At 36.4% G+C, this 17,525-nt stretch overlaps 1 protein-coding gene across 1 annotated transcript; it reads left to right on the plus strand.

The window, feature by feature from the left end:
- The first annotated feature begins 3,054 nt into the window (after window positions 1-3,054).
- On the plus strand, window positions 3,055-16,717 carry LOC145627119 (uncharacterized). Its single transcript, XM_081679516.1, has 8 exons — window positions 3,055-3,596; window positions 5,230-5,364; window positions 5,829-6,020; window positions 11,382-11,443; window positions 11,554-11,711; window positions 15,378-15,526; window positions 15,619-15,756; window positions 16,337-16,717. The coding sequence occupies exons 1-8, from the start codon at window positions 3,246-3,248 to the stop codon at window positions 16,520-16,522; spliced, it is 1,371 nt and encodes a 456-aa protein (XP_081535642.1). The 5' UTR covers window positions 3,055-3,245; the 3' UTR covers window positions 16,523-16,717.
- Window positions 16,718-17,525: the final 808 nt, after the last annotated feature.

The following is a 17,525-nucleotide window of genomic DNA, read 5'->3' on the forward strand; positions in this document are numbered from 1 at the left end:
TAAAACTTGTCTCACACCTAAGATTATCAACCCTTTGAGTTGCACAAGTCCGAGCTTGTGAGACTCGTGGCTTAAGTTAACTAGTTCCTTGTTATTAATGCGGCTAATTAATCGAGTCTAGAGAGCTTGTTCTAGATTATTAGTTAGTTAGACAATATTCCGAGAGCTTGTTTGGTATATATGCAATTAAGGGAAGTTTTGAATGCTTGTTTGTGTTCCTTGGTTAACATTAAGATATAAATGTAATTCGTATAATTCGATGAGCAATAATTGATACTCCAATGCTATAATACATCTCCCGATTCCCTATTTCATTATTTTTGATTTTATCGTATTTTAATTTTTATTAGTTTACTTCTCCGTGCTTTATTTGTTATCTAGTCAGTAGTTTATTTATTAGATCATATCATTGTTTCTTCAAAACAGGGGTTTCTAACTTACACAAGTAATAATTTGATAATCCAATTCTCTGTGGGATCGACCCTAGCTTACCCTACTACATTTTAGGAGGTTTTAGTTAGGTTTATATTTGGTAGACGCGCGATAGTCGTATCAGCTATTTTATATTTGATTTGACTAACGCTATTATTGTTAAATTGCTTCCAATATTAATGTTTATTCTATTGTTATTATGATCACTATATTGCATGTTTAAAGGGAATATGTAATTGAAAATCAAGCCTAATAAGATAATTTGGACAACTGGTTTAGGTTCCTTTTTAATCTTGTTATTTAATTCAAGTGATCACAAATGTTTTAGAATTATGTGTTGCATTAATATTTAACCAATTTAGCCTAATAATAGTTTGAAGCGAATTGAATCTCTATTTGCATGCCTTTGAGATCGCAGGAATCACTTTTCACTATAAGAATCGAGTAGAGGCCAATACGGGCGAATGTGACTCCATGACTCACTTCGTGCCATCATCCCCGATCCTCCTTTCGTGGTTCTGAACCATATGGAGTTAGTAATCTCATGGATTATGAATGGGGTGTAACCTTCACGGGTCAATCGTTGTTGCCTATCGTTGTCCCTTTATCGTGGTTGCCTTTTATGATCCGTGAACGGTTTACAAGTTCCTTAAAAACTTGTTGGTGGCTCCCTACTTTCCTTGTCCCTAATCGTATTATGTCAATTCCCACTTCCTATGAGTGCCAAGCATATTCACCACATGCTTTTAACGTAGGCGCACTTCGAGCGACCCCTACACGTATGCTCATGAAACACAGGGTTCCTCTCAATATGCAATGCTGACTCACTATTACCGAACAATTTAATAGCTTTAGGATGTTGCACATCCAAACTCAATAATAAGCCCTTAGGCCACTTCAATTCGCAAGTGACTCCATTCATAGACCTGTACTCCGCCTAGAAACACTAGCCAACATGTCGACGAGCGTCAAGTTAACGGACACGCCGCCCAATCTGAGTCACACCATCCCTCTAAAGTGAGCTCACTATCTGAACCCAGTAATATGCCTTGGCCGAGAGATCCTTTGAGATATCGAACAACCCTTAAGGCCGCCTCCCAATGTTCTATGCATGGTGCTTGCATGAACTGTGACAAAATGTGAACTGAGTAGGCTAGATCCGATTGAGTGACCGCGAGATATATGAGCCGTCCCACTAGACGAGGATAAGCTTTCGGATTATGCAGAAATTCGCCACTAGCATGGGCGATTGGGCGAGTCTGTGATTTTGTTCCATGAAAAACCCACTAGGCTTTGCGCCCAATAAACCTGTTTCAGAGATAATATCCAGAGTATACTTTCTCTGACACAAAAATAATCCGGACGAACTACGAGCCACCTCAATGCACAAAAAATATTTTAGGGAACCAAGATCTTTCATTTTAAAACAATCACTAAGATATGCTTTAAAAACCTTAAGTGCAATTTCCAAGCCGAACAAGAAGCACAACAAAAGCAGGAAATTAACAACTCGTGACGATCCAATTCCTGCCACAAAGAATGAAGCTTGCCGTAATACACAGAGACAGGCATTAACTTCGTTTGCTCACACTTTGCTATGGAGGAGCACAATTGTTGAATGCGTGGACCGTTAGTTTGAGCAAATCGTTGCTTGTGGTGATCCCAATAAGGCTTAGCTTCCATGAATTTGGACATAGTTGATTTTAATTTGGGGTCTATTGTATTGGTGATCCATGAGATTAGCATTGCGTTGATAGCCGTTCAATCAGACTTCGTACAAGGGGGTGATGGTGCATTGATCGAGCCATCTAAAAATTCAAACTTTCTTTGAGCTTCTAATGCCGTCTGCATGTCGGCAACCCAAGATTCATAATTGTTTGTTGTAAGGTGAGTAGGAGTGATGAAATCCCCCAGCCGATCTTGCGAACTGAGGTAATATGGTGAATTGGGTTCAAATTTTGTAGGTGGTGGTGGTGGTGTTTCATCACCGCCAGCCATGGCTAATAATTAGTTGAAAGAAAGTTTGTGGCCTGATACCATGTAAAATTAGGTAGAATTAGGCCTCCAAAGACCAAAGGTAAATTTATTACATTCACTCGGGAGTGCCATACACTCTACTAACCTTAGGTTAATTTTTACTTTTCATTTGATGAAAAAGTGAAAAGTAATCATCAAGATGAGAAAAAAATACTCATGGGTATACGATACACCCGGATGTATATAACAACCTCTCGTAACTTTTAGGCTTTATTTATGTGTGCATATTGTGTGTTTTTTTTAATTATTATTATTAATGTATTGTTTTTTTTTTTTTTTTTTTTTTTTATTTTAACTACTTTTAATTTGATAATTAAAACGATTTTTTAATAGATTTGATAATGTTAAAATTATTTGTTTTTATTACTCAAATTCTATACTTTGTATTTATAGGTTGGAACATGTGTTAATGTGTTATACTAGTACAACTCATACTAATATAGTGTACGCTTTAAGAGAGTGAGGGTTAACTCAACTGGTTAAAGCTTTCCTCTCGATTCTAAGATATCCCGGATCGATTCTCATCCCGTCCTTTTGGCTCTCTACAAAAAAAAAAAAAAAAAAAAAAAAAAAAATTGTGCACGCTCCATCTTCTTTGGTTCTTCAAATCTTCACCTTTTCTCTTCCCTTTCACAATCTCATTCGATTCCTTAACAATTTGGTCTTCCTACTTTCCTAGTATCATCTCTTCCTTGCTCCTGAATTTGGGCATCAATCCATTTTTCCATTCTCATTCAATCTCCATTTTCTCTCTCCTCCATGATCGACTCCCTCACATGGCGAAACGAAACCACACAACCCCATTAGGGTGCATAGCCTGCGATGAACTCAGTGAATTGGGCGCAGGCAAAGAATCATGGCTAGTTGACAACCCCTTTATTCTATCTGCACTCGACACTCATTCTCTTGCTCTTTCAAACAAGTCTTTGATACTTATATTCGGGTGGTCCGATGACCCGTTTGATAATATCAAGGTTAAGATCCACCCTGAGCTTTCCCCAATTGGTGGGGAGTATATTACTGCCATTGAATGGCTTGTTTTTGATGATATTCGTGTTCTTGCTGTTGGGATTTCTTCTGGGTATTTGTTGATTTATTCTTTGGATGGTGGTTTGATCCATAAACAGGTGAATTTTTTATTTTCTTAACTAAATTTTCATGTTTGATTTTGGTAATTGGATTTTAATTTGTTGGGGTGGGGGAGTTGGGGATGTTTTCGGGTGTGTAGGGAGCTAAGAGGGGTAGTGATGTAGACGAGATTCGATCACGGGTTGTAGAGCTGTATTTGTGTCCTTGATTTGGGGATACATTGTGTCAATGCTATTAATTATTTTGTGAATATTATGTTTTTTGGATGATAGATAGGAAATCCTATATTGAATTTTTGTAATTGCAGATTTTATGGCCAATGTAGGCTTGTTGCCACTTAACGAGTTGGTTGATCTGAGCTAAGGCTTGATTGTTCTATGCATGATGGTTGGCTTGAATAAATGTAGGCCTTAGGAATTAGAATTAATATGAAATCTGCAGTAGTAGTGAATAAGTGATGCAGTAAGCTCGAGTTTAAAGTAAAAGTGGGAAAATTATGAAAAAGCTAAGAAATTTTTGTTGGGTGTAGGCTGGTAGGATTAGTTGCTCCGTCTTAGGGCCTTTCCTAAATCGTTAGGCGGTGGCTGTGGTGGATTGAACCATCTTTCCTGGAATTAGATTCTATTTTTTTTTGCTGTTGGAGTATTAGTTAGATGGTCACTTGTAGGGGAGGGGTGCAAGTGGTTTGATTGAACTAGAAATGGAACTTGAAAAGGTTTAGAGTGGGCTGTTCGACAGTCCCTTGTAGACGAAATATTATTAATTTGTTCTCGCTCATGCAATGATCACCCACCTAGTCTGTTGAGCTTGATGTTTTTTTTGTAGTTTCTTAGTTTTTTAATGCCCTTCAACAAGTAGTAAGTATATACGAAGTATTATAAATTTGTTCATGAGAACCCTTAATAAGCTATTTTAGAGATCTATGTGGGAGAATTGGCACAACCCTGAGCTATTGCTTTGAAATTGTGTATACTTCTTTCAGATCATGCACAAGTTAGAAAATTTGATTATGATGCTTGAGCTGATTGAAGCCCTTGAAGGGCATTTACGGGCATGCTTGGGTCTTTGATACAAATTCATATTCACCCTTGTTTTCACTAAGAATTGTACTTTAGGTAGTATCTCATGGCTTGGGACTTTGGGCAACCTCTTTACTTCATCCGCATTTTTTTAGTTGCATCACTTTCCTAAAGAGGAAGTTTTAAATTAGTTGCATCACTTTCCTAAAGAGGAAGTTTTAAATTAGTTGCATCACTTTCCTTAGCTTTTTAACTAATAAATTCTCTCTATCTCTCTCCTACCATATGGGCCCCATTTATTTTTTCTCTCTACCTCCCTGTACTCCAAAAATTGCCTAGGAGTCCGTGAAAACAAAGTGATGCAACTAAAAAAAACCCGAGGATGTAATTGAAATGTTTATCCTGCTCTGTTTGTAGCTATCTTTAGTAATTTTGCAGGCTGTCTAAAAATGCTTGCTCAAATGGAAAGCAAGGTTTTATCTCATTGCATTGGCTTAAATCTGAAATCATGAAATTATTCACAAGTTATTTCCTCTTTACTCATATGTTGACCCAGTGCCTGCCAGCCTGCCTTGAGTGTGAAGGTTTATGATTGATTTTAAGAACTTATTTTTGTTCCACTTAGACGTAATCTGCTCAAATATCTTTGCAGATAATATATCCTACACGGATTTTGAAGCTTCGAGTTCGTGGAACAAAAAGAGATATTTCTCAAGATATATCAAATGAGGAGGTTTGCATCGTTATGGATGGAGTGATTGCACGTTTTGATGGATCTGATTTACAGGTGATTTGTCTGTCAGTAATAATAACGAAGTTATAGTAGGCTTTCTATTGTCCAAGTTCTGTACTGGAGATTTCTGAAGAACTGTTATTGCCTCCTTTGTTTGCTGTTTCCCCTCTACTTCTCTTCATTTTTCCATTGAAAGAGTTGTCTATTTATGTCACTCCGTTGGTATACACTAATTTGCTAATCTAACCAGAAGCTTGTCAATTTCCCTTCTAGATGTTGAAAAGGAGATATTTGGTGCAAGTTATGTTGGATATCATGATATATCTAGTAAACTATTTAAAACTCCAATATATCTTATTTTTTACAATGATCCTGTTCTGATTCTAAAGATTTTTACTTTTATGATATCCAATTTATCCCCCCCCCCTCTCTCTCTCTCTCTCTCTCTCTCTCTCTGGTACAATTTTCATAGATCTTATATGACTTTCAGTTGATCTTACCCTCATTTTGTGATGCAGGATATGCTGCGGCGATGGTTTCGAGAAACACAAACAAACTTTTGGGATCAAAAGAGGAAGAAAAGGGACTTGGATGATTTTGAGAATTCTTTTGAGAGAGTTCCTTACCAGCTGTGGAGCGTTAATAAATATGGAGCTTGTGCTGATGCAGCAATCACAGGTGTTATGCCACCTCCACTAATGGAGCTTGGGGTATTTACTCTATTGTTTTTCCATTAGATTAAGATGTTTGCTGAATGGATCAAGAACTTTTGTATATTTTTTTTTATCTCTCTGCTGTTTTACAATATTCTCCTGCCAAACTACTTCAACTTTAATGGTTGTCATAAGTGTTGAAGTACACTCTAAATATCTTATATCTGATCTTCCAATGCTGACCTAATTCAGCAGCAGTAAATGGTGGTCTTCTACCTCTTTGTGGTGGAAGTATACATTTTTTTGCATGTCAAGTTGTCAAAAAGGACATATGTGGATATCTATCTCCATCAGAATTACAATAGGCACACCTTATTAGTATTTAGCGCTCTTGTAGGAAAAGATGAAGAGCTAGTGTTTAAATCATAGATAACAATGCATCACAAACCTTACCAAACACAGTTCTAGCACTGCTCTTAAACATGGGCAACGGGCCGTGCCGTGCCGCCGCGGGCCGTGCCTGGCCGTGCCGCGGTGGGGGCTGTGCCGTGCCGGCTTCGTGGCGGGCCGTGCCGTGCCGTGCCTGAAATTGGCACACCCCAGCCCACGGCACGGCACGGCCCACGTGCCTTGCGGGCCGGGCCGTGCCGGGCCGCGGGCCAAACCGTGCCACCCTTTAATTTTATTTTTTAAAATTTTTTTATTTTTTTAATAAATGAAAAAAAAAAACGAATTAAACGATATATTTTTTTTTTAGTACAACTTAATATATGTGATTAATTTATGTTTATGTTAATGTTAATATATTTTGTTTTTATTTTTTGAACAACTTTATTTTAATTTAGGTTATATAAATTATTTATCTAATTAATAATTATGTTTAAGTTTATATAAACAAATAAAAACAATTTTATTAATTTAGCAAAAAACAACAATGCATATAATAAAAAAAAATACGAGTGCGATAATCCGAAAACACAAAAAATTGAAGAATAACTTATTTTATTATATGACGGTAGCCGGTACGAATGTACGATAATTCAATAATACAAAATAACTTAATAAGTAATGATAATTAAAAATCGTACAATAGTGTATGAATATTGAATAACTTCATTTATTATACGGAATACGAAGTTCGATAATACAAAAAGTATACAATAGTGTATAATGTAAATATGTAATTATGTAATTATTATTGGTCGTCTTCGCCTTCACCTTCGCCTTCGTCTTCGTCTTCGTCTTCGTCTCCTAGAGGTTCAAGTTCATCCGCCAATTGAGTTGATTGAGAAGTATGAGAACTAAAAGAAGTCGATGTTCCTTCATCGTCGTCGTTTTGTGGATAAGTACGATCTTGAGAACGAGTTTCGGCATCCAACCAATCCTTGAAGCAAACACACATTTCAAGTGTTTCGGGTTTTAGTCTTGTTCTTCTATCGTCTAAAACTCGTCCCGACGCACTAAAAGCTTTTTCGGAGGCAACGGAGGAGACTTGGATAGCAAAAATATCACGAGCCATTGCCGACAAAATTGGATGTTTCACGGTTTGTGATTTCCACCAATCGAGGATGTTGTGGCCAAACTTCTCTTCATCGTCCATGCCTTTCATGAAGTCGTAACTTAAGTACATTTGCAACTCCGAAACATCGCTTTGTGTTCTCTTACTTGATGATGATTCCGTACCTGAAAACTTGGACATCATGTTAGCAGCTTGTGCAAATAAACCTTTGGCCCGTTTACTTACATTTTTGGATGTTTGAGAAGGAGCAAATCGAGACACGGTTCCATATTTACTTTCATAAACTCTATATAAAGAAAAAAACTCATTAGTCACCTTATTTTTAAAAGTTTCAACATCATCTTCAAAATTCATGTTACTATAATAAATATCAATTAATAAAAAGGTGCCATCATATTTTTGCCTAGGATCTAAAATAGAAGCAAAAATATAAATCATAGGAATATCGGTGTAATATTTACGCCATTTTTCCTCCATGGATGGAAGATATCCATGATAAACATGTTGTGATCGGTGTTCCGCAAAAAGTTGTGCAAGTAAACATGCATTGCTAAGAAAAGAATGAGAACAAGGATTATATACAGAAGAAAAACAATGTGTCATACCATATAGTAATTGTAAAAACTGCATATATTTTTCACAATTAACCCAATCATCTTCTAGTAAAGCACATTGTGGAAATTTCATATTATAAAAAAGTGTTAAATGAACCTTGTACTCGATTGCCCGACTCAACATTTCATAGGTGGAGTTCCACCTAGTTGGACAATCCGGTGCTATTTTTACGGTTTTTATCCGTTGTTGCCCGTAAAAACCTTTCCATTCTTGATATCTCATGTTAGAGCTATTAATAGACATAATAGCATTCCTTATTTTGTGATAAAATGGACCAATTGCTTGTGTTCCATCCTTCACACACAAGTTAAAAACATGACAAATGCATCTAACGTGAAGTGCATCTCCATCTAATATAACATCGGTCAATTGGGATTTGACCAAATTCGCACTATATGTCATAGAAGTTGCATTATCGAAAGTCATAGACATGATTTTATCCCTAAGACTATATGCATCAATGGCTTCCATTAAATGATGTGAAATGTTAAGACCGGTATGAGGGTATTCAAGCATTTTGAAATGAATGATGCGTTTTTGTAACAACCACTCATTATCTAACCAATGACAAGTAACACATAAATAGTGGAGTCCGTATCCACCATCCCATGCATCGGCGGTTAAAGAAACTCTACTAGGAAGATTAGCTAATTCATTTACTAATTTCAATTTGTACTCTAGATAAGTCTTCATGGCAGCAGATCGAACGGTTTTTCGGGAGATTTTTTTGTGTTTTGGTTGTAGTGCTCGGTTAATATAGTTGTTGAAGACATCATTTTCGGCGAAAAGAAAAGGTTGTTCGGCATGTACAATCATTCTCCCAAGTTCATCCCTATCTCTCTCATAATTGTAAATGAAGCCTTGTGGATGGAATTGAGAAATTTTGGGTTGGGTTGGATCACTAGATGGTCCACCACATTTTTTTGAATGTCTACTAAGGTGTCCCGTCCCTCCCTTGGTATCGGCCGAGAAAATTTTACCACAACTCCGACACTTGGCTTTTTGTCCATTTTTACTTAATTGATAATGTGACCAAACTTCATTCTTTCTTTTGGTTTGAGCAAAATCCTCTTCGGTACACCACTCTAATATGTTAGGATTTTGGGTGTTGGGCATTTGGGTGGATGGTTCACTCGACCCGGAGGCTTGTGTTTGGCTACCTTGGGAAGGAAGAGGAAAAGGAAATTCATGTTGTTGAAATTGGCTTTGTTGAAATTGGGTCCAAGGAGCCATATCATCCATTTGTTCTTGCCCTCCCGTGTTTGGGGATGAAAGAAAGGGGTGGAAGTGTTTGGAAAGGGCATGTTAGGGGAGGGAAAGGACATGTTAGGGGGGGGGGGCATAGGCATTGAAGTGTTCGGGTTTGATGCCATGATTAATATTAATAATAATAACAATAAAAGTAACAATAACAATAATAATAATAATACAAATAACAATAACAAAGTAACAATAACAATAATAATAACAATTAACAACAATAATAATAACAATAACAATAAGAATTAGTAAGTAGTTTTTATATAAATTAAATTTTTAAAAATAATTATAATAATAGTAGATTACTTGGATCAATGAGATCCCAGGTAGGAGAGGTTAGGAGCGACGTTGTCAAGAGCCCAGGTCCCGCCTTAGACAGATTTCAACAATCCAAATAACCCACAATTAAAATAGAAAGTAGTTTTTATATAATTAAGTAGTTCCAAGAATACAATAATAATAATAATAACAACAATAACAATAACAATAACAATAACAAGATTAACAACTAACAATAACAATAACAAATAAAAAAAAGTTGAGTTAGATCTTACAATGACGCTTCAATGCTTTCCCAAATTTATAATTTCCCGAACTTATAATTTCCCGAATTTATAATTTCCCGAATGTAAATATAACAATTTTTTTTTTGGGTAGTAGACTAATAAAAGTAATAATAGTAAAAATGTAAAATTTATAAGAGAGTAGGAATTTTTTTTTCTTTTCACAAAAGAGAGCAAGATTGTAGGATTTGTAGGAATTTGAGAATTGAGAATTTGAGAGTAAGAAAATTAGAGAATAAGAGAGAAGAGATGAGTTGATGAATTGTGAAAATTTTGGAGGAAAATATGAGGTATTTATAGGGAATTTGGGTGGGAAATGGGGTGGAAAACTAGCCGTTTATAGCTGTTGGAAAACGGCCAAAAACGGCTAGTTTTCCAACGGTCATTTGGCACGGGCCGTGCCGTGCCGGGCCGTGCCTGGCGGGCTCGTGCCGTGCCATGCCGTGCCCGACCGTGCCTCGTACCGTGCCGGCGGGTCGTGCCAGCGTGCTGGCCCACGTGCCGGCCACCGTGCCACGTGCCGTGCCCGTGCCAAATTCCAGAAAATTGTTCACGGCCCACGGCCCAGGTGGGCCGCCGTGCCGTGCCGGCACGGCCCGTGCCCATGTTTAACTGCTCCTAATCCTTCTATATCTATGGACTCTTTGATTCCCAAAAAGCAATGTTCTGGTACTTATACAGGCATGTGAACAAAGATTTCTACTTAGTTTGTATTAATCAGGGCTGTAAAATAATGGTGAAAACAGTAACACATCCTACAATTCCAATTTGCACATTCAACAACGTGTGTCAGTGTGTGTGGGGTGGGGGAGGAAGTAAGGACTCATGAGTGATTTGAGAACATTAGGAAACTCCAGTGGCCACCTAAACTCGTTACTCTGTCAATTTAACATTGTTATACCTCTCCATTATTTTGTGGGTTGTTTTGGGGGGGGGGGGGGGTTGAGGAGTAAAAATACCATCTGCTGTTCTCTCTTTAAGTTAAGTTGATTTTTGTTTTTTGGAGATTCAATTCTAGGGGTGTGGTGATTTTGTAAATGACCAAAATGCCTTATGTAGAAGTGTATATATTATGAAGGGAGGTGCTGAGTATCAGTTGTAGAGGTGTTGGAAGTTTCAACTTGATGGAAGCAACCTGGCTGGGGTGAATGGAAGGTACAGTTGACATGGTGATTGCACTGTAATTGTGAACATTGTCTGGTGGTATTTGGATCAGTTGTAATTTGTGAGGTGTGTTCATAGCTGTCTCTGACCCCATGCTGTGTGTTTGCAGTTAAATGGCTTAATCTTAAAGTTCCATCAAAAGGGCTGTTAATTTTTGAAAACTGTTCTCTCACGTTAAGTTCCCTTTCCAAATAAGAGAAATAGATTTTCGTTGTTACTCATTGTATATCCATGACCTATGGAAGCTGTCTGAAGTTATTCTGGTACTTGAATTCAGCTGCTTTTATGTTTGAGCAGTCAAGCCATCGCTATTATCGTGCAGTCACAATCGGCAATGATGCTGTCATTTCAGCATACAGGTATACTTATATTTTGGAGTGTTAGGTGCTTATTTATTCAACTTTGACTATCAAACTACTGTTGTCTCATATTAAAAGCATGCTTGAATGAGGCGTTCAATTTAATACAGGCTTTCGGAAGACAAAAATAGATCTCTTGTTGGCGCTATCTTATCAAAAGTTGTTCCTGCAACATTCTCAACAATAGCTTCATTCTCCAAATTGTTATGGAGAAGTGACAGAGCATCACCAAAAAAAGCTGAACCAAAGCCCCAGTCTTTTGCCCGAGGTAAGACATCTTGTTTCTCTGCAAAATTTCGAAATCATGCATATGTTAGAAGAATGCAATTTAATTAGAAGTGAGGCTTGAAATTGATTACTCTATTTTAGTGATTATGCTGGCACCTTTCACCTTGGCCATTGGTCACGGTAATCAAATGTTTAATTTTGGAACTGTTGACAGACATTATCAGATGCTATATTGCTAATTCTGTCAAAGGGAATAGCATTTTGTCTTTCTCTACATATTCCTTTCCAGTAGAGTTCATATCTATTTGAATCATACTCACAGGTAATTATCCTGAGGTGAAGTGATCCACACAATTATTGCTTCTCTCAGCATAAAAATCTCGCCAAATTATGGTTTAAGTTATATCTGCTTCTAAAAGGGCTTTTAGAAGTAATAACTGTTAGGGAAACTCTGATGGATTGAGTAAAAGTTAAGTGATACTATGGAGTAAGGCTATGAGCCAATATTTTTGTTAAGGACTTGTAGTGTGGGGGTAATTGTTATTCTGAAAGTAATACTCCCTTTGTCCCTAATTGTTTGCTCCACTTTCCTTTTTAAGGTGTCCCCAAAAGATTGCCCCATACTATTTTTGGCATGTTTTCCCACTTGCACTCTCTCTATCTCTCTCCTCATTGATATTTGTGTCAACCCATGTGCACCATTTTTTGCCCAAAGCCTTAATAAAGTAGATTTATAGTTTGAGGCAAACAATTGGGGACAGAGGGAGTAATAGACAAGGTCAAGGCTTGATGGCTGACTATGATGTATCCAGTTTTCCAGTGATATACTTCTTCATGTTATGAATCTTTTTATATTTAATAGGCGCATATTCCATTTTCAAATGACCAGACAAAGTTGTCATCTTACTATGATTGAGTTATGGGGAAAGTATTAGAGTGCTCCAACAATTATGAATGTATTTTAGTTAAGTTGTGCCACAAAGGATATACTGAGGGGTTGAGCTATGTGGCATTACTCTCAGACAGGGTGGGTACTTCAAAAGGCTGTTAGAAATTTATCCGATGACCAGATGATGAAATGGGCTTTAAAAAAGGGAACGAGAAGGAAAGCAAACTAGTAACTTAATTCAATGACCAGAAGAGAAAAAAGTATGTGGCCTGATGACTGATTGTAATAGGTACCCTGTGATATATCTCCATTTCGAGTCTTTTAATGTATTGTAATTTAGAATGATCAGAAAATCTTATCTTAATAAGATTGAGTGATGAGGAAAGTATGGCACCGGTCCAACTATTATGAAGGAGCTTTAAGTAACCTTATAATTTTTTTTTTTTTTTTTTAATGAAAGGTTGAGACTATATGGCCTTATATTCAGATGGTGTAAGTTCTTTGAAAGGCCATTATTACTTTATTGATAATCAAAAGAGAAAAGGATTCTAAATTAAAGGAAAAGAAACAAAGGTGAAGTAGATAAGCAGATGAAAGAATATAGTAGTATTTATAAGGAAGCCGAAGCTTCCTTAATTCTCCAATGATTTAGTTGAAAAGAGTTAAATTAGGGGGAAGAACTACAAAAGTGAACTAAAAACACTATTTATCATGCATTAAAAGTCCATTTATCAAACTCCTCCTCGCTAGCTAATTACTTATCCCTTAGCAATTGTATTACTAGGAATGGGAAGAAGCTTGATAAGGTTCCCTTACAAGATCACGCATGCAAAGATTCAAAAAATTTTCCCACTATAAGAAAGTACAGTGTAAATTGGATGTTAAAGAAGGAAGATAGAGTAACTCCAAACTAGAACCAATTAGAGTAACGCTTAACTCCGGTTGGCGCAAACATTCATATCATGTCCTTCCCTTAGTTCAAATCGGCTCTATTTATTGGTATCACAAGCATCCAAATTAATCAATTAATCAATCAACCAAAGCCTTAATCCCAAGCATCCAAATAGGAGCTAGAAAAGTAAAGAGAATGAATAACACTCAAGTACACAATCACCTCATCGTAAACCAACCCTTCCATATATGCTTGAAAAGTGACTCTCTCCACCGGCAAAAACTCAATTAACATGTTGAAATCATATAAGTGGCTTTTAGGGTTGTGATGAGGTTTAAGGTAAGATTAAATTTGGGAAGTGGTGGTCAAAACCTACTCTCGTGGAGCGAATAATATAATCTTTCATTTTTGTTATTTTCTTTCCATTCTTCAACACACATTCCTCATTTCTTTTCTTTTCTTTCCTTTCATTTGTTTCTTTTATCTTTTTATCCTTTTCATTTTTCTTGTGAGATATTTGCAGAAACTACTTCCATTCAATGGGAAACATGTTCCACTAGCCTATAAGTGTCAAAATAGATACATATAAAGGCTTTGGCTTGTAATGAGGCTATGAAGGAAGGAATAGGCTGCATATGGGGGTAGCAAAGAGGGCAAGTGTCTAACAAAACAATGAAATAAAACTAACATTTATATACAATAAAGAAAGCTAACTCTTGCGAAGACATTATCTTTTAAAAACATTTTGAGTCACGATTTCAAGAGTCACAATGCAAGTTCTTGATCTAAATGGCCTCGACGAGGAATAACAAACCACACATGAAAAGAACAAAGGCCAAATGATGGAGGGCTTAATTGATAGACGGCTCAAAATTACTCACCAAAATTACTTATTCGGGTTTCAAATCACTTGGAAAAGCAGTACTATCTTACTACAAATCCCCTAAACCGAGATTTTGCATTTTCTAAAAATAATTTTTTAAAGTGAAATTAGCCAGGTTCAAATCGAAATTCATGCTCAAACTCTCAAAAATAAGGAATAAAATTAAATAACCATGCATTCATCAATTTCATCATAGGGAAACTACAAAAATAAGGAATTTGTAGACGTTTGAGATTTTATCATTTTTTTTCCCCCAAGAGAGGAGGGAAAAAAAGTAATTTAACTACAAAAAATTGGATTTAGGGCTTTGGATTTCAAAGGAAGCAAATATGGATTTTTGTTGGGATTTAAAGGCAGCAAAATTCATCCATTCATCTCATCAACATCACCATCATTATCATCAAGTCGAACAATCAACCTAATCAAATCAATTCAATCCATACCAAGGCAACTCAATCAAGCAAAGCACACTCAATTAATCTAACCAGACTCAACTAAAAAAATTAAGCAGAAAAAAGTACCTACATGCATTAGTGAAAAAAGTGAGAATATTTACATTATAATGCAATAGTTCTAGTCTGAACGTGCCATATAATCATAAAAAAAGATCAAACATCAACTTAATGAAAGCACACTTTAGCTAGGGTAAATGGCATATAAAAAACTAACCACAATAACCAAAAGCTTCATCAAAGCCTTCACATCCGACATTCCACATAAAACTCATGAACAACAATGCAAAAAGAGTGAAACAATGAAGCACAAAAACTAACAATCGACCCTTCACAGGACTCACACCCACACATCCCCCTAAGCTAGGCACTTATTTACAAGGTTCATGATGCAGTCTAGTGGTAAAATAATACTCCCACAGTTCTGCAACTCCTATTTGAATGCATTGCTCTTGACTTTTCCGCGCTAATCATATACCAACTTTGACTTGATTTTTTCCTTTTTATTTTACTAATATATACAAAACAAAATGAGGGCAAGTTGCTATTGATTAATTTTGAGCTGAATCATTGCCTTGTTGGTGTGACAGCTGCTTCTCTGACTTGTTTGAAAGATCCGCCAAGAAAAGGAGAGAAGCTGACCTTGTCACCTAGCGGTACATTGGCTGCTATTACGGATTCACTTGGTCGTATATTGCTCTTAGACACTCAAGCTCTTGTCGTTGTTCGATTGTGGAAGGTGAGTTCTGTGCTCCACTGCTCACTTCAATTGAATTGGTCCTTTAATAGAACCAAATGTAAATTCTTCATGTTATTTTTTTTCAATACCAGGGATATCGTGATGCCAACTGCCTTTTCATGGAGATGCTAGTCAAGAAAGATCCTGCATCAACTTCTTATCACGAGTACAAGAAGAGCGATTATTGCTTGTGTCTTGCTATTCATGCTCCGAAAAAAGGAATCATCGAGGTACTGGCAAAATCAGTAATTATGTTTGTCATCTTGCAGAAGAGACCATTCACTAAGTAAAAAATTTCACCTAGGAGCTCCCCCACCTCTCAAAATTGGGCAGATTGTATCTGGTCCTTTATCATTTTGATCCATCAATACAAATTGTGTCCCTTTTCCCCTCATTTTATATAATTCTTTTTTGTTTCACTTGTGTGTGTTTGAGCTTTTGGCAAAAACTTGGTTCAACAGGCCTTGTACCTCCCCTTTGGTCTGGTTCATAGATAAGACTATTGGGCTTTTGTTCATTTTCTACTCATGGAAGCATACTTTTTGGAGTCTTGTTTGCTATTTTATCTGCAACACTAATGAGATCCCACAAGTCCGATACATGACCTTGCTATGACATTTGTAGGAAGCCATTGTCGGGGTTCAAGGGAGGGAAGTTTTGGCAAGATGTGTTTTGGCGTGGGAGCTTGCTTTAGATCTATAAATTGAACACTATATTCAGAATAGGAATGTTAGAACTCAAACTAATGGATATTTCATATTTGTGATATGCTCTCAATGATGTCTGAACGCAACTTATTCACTGATACAGGTGTGGCAGATGAGAACAGGACCACGAATTCTAACAATTCAATGTGCCAAGGGAAGTAAGATTCTACAGCCTACGTACAGATTCAGCTCGTCGATGACGTCGTCTTCATCATACATGCCTTTAGAGGTCTTTTTGTTGAATGGAGACTCCGGTCAATTGTCGGTTTTAAACAGATCACTTCACTAATTTGATTTAATTTACATTCTTTTGTACGTAGTATTTTATAAGCTGTAACAATTCTCATGTATTTATAATAGTAACCATGTATACATGTGCTTGATGCAAGTCAGATCGATCGAAGTATGTTGCAACACTTTCCTGGGCATTAATTCTCCAGGGATGATGAAAAACTTGTAAATTATTCATTTTTAGAAACTCAAATTAGACATAGTCGTTCTTTTGCTTAATTGTTGCACTTAAAAGGATGAATAATTTGATTGTTCTGATAATATCCTGAAAAGAGAGATGGAGTTCATCAAATGACGCATCAGTTTGGGCTGTCCTCGATTACAGACATTGAAACAAATATATTTATCATTATATACGACCCTTGTAGTAATCAAACATTGTCAAATTTAGTATTCCCTCCGTTTTATGTAGTTTATCCTACTTAGATATTTATTGTGATACAAAATAGGTCAACATAGGAAGAATAATACAGTACAGTACTTTGTAAAATTCAGAGCAATTATATGAATAATAAAAATGTTATTACCCATGTTTGCCCTATTTTTCTTTGGAAAACTTTTGTATACACCCGGTTTTCAGTAATTTACTGTACATCGGGTACACTTTTGTCAGATTTAGTGTCACTTTTGTCAGATTTAGTGTCACTTTTGTCAAATTTATCAATAAAGCATAAATAACTCTTATATATGTCACGGTAACTTTTGTGCGTTTTAGTGTAACTTTTGCACATTTTATTGTCACTTTATAAAGTGACAATAAAATGTGCAAAAGTTACACTAAAACGCACAAAAGTTACCGTGACATATATAAGAGTTATTTATGCTTTATTGATAAATTTGACAAAAGTGACACTAAATCTGACAAAAGTGTACCCGATGTACAGTAAATTACTGAAAACCGGGTGTATACAAAAGTTTTCCAAAGAAAAATAGGGCAAACATGGGTAATAACATTTTTATTATTCATATAATTGCTCTGAATTTTACAAAGTACTGTACTG

Source organism: Chenopodium album, chromosome 4, assembly GCF_948465745.1.
Source record: "Chenopodium album chromosome 4, dcCheAlbu1.1, whole genome shotgun sequence".
NCBI classification, from domain to species: Eukaryota; Viridiplantae; Streptophyta; class Magnoliopsida; order Caryophyllales; family Amaranthaceae; genus Chenopodium; species Chenopodium album.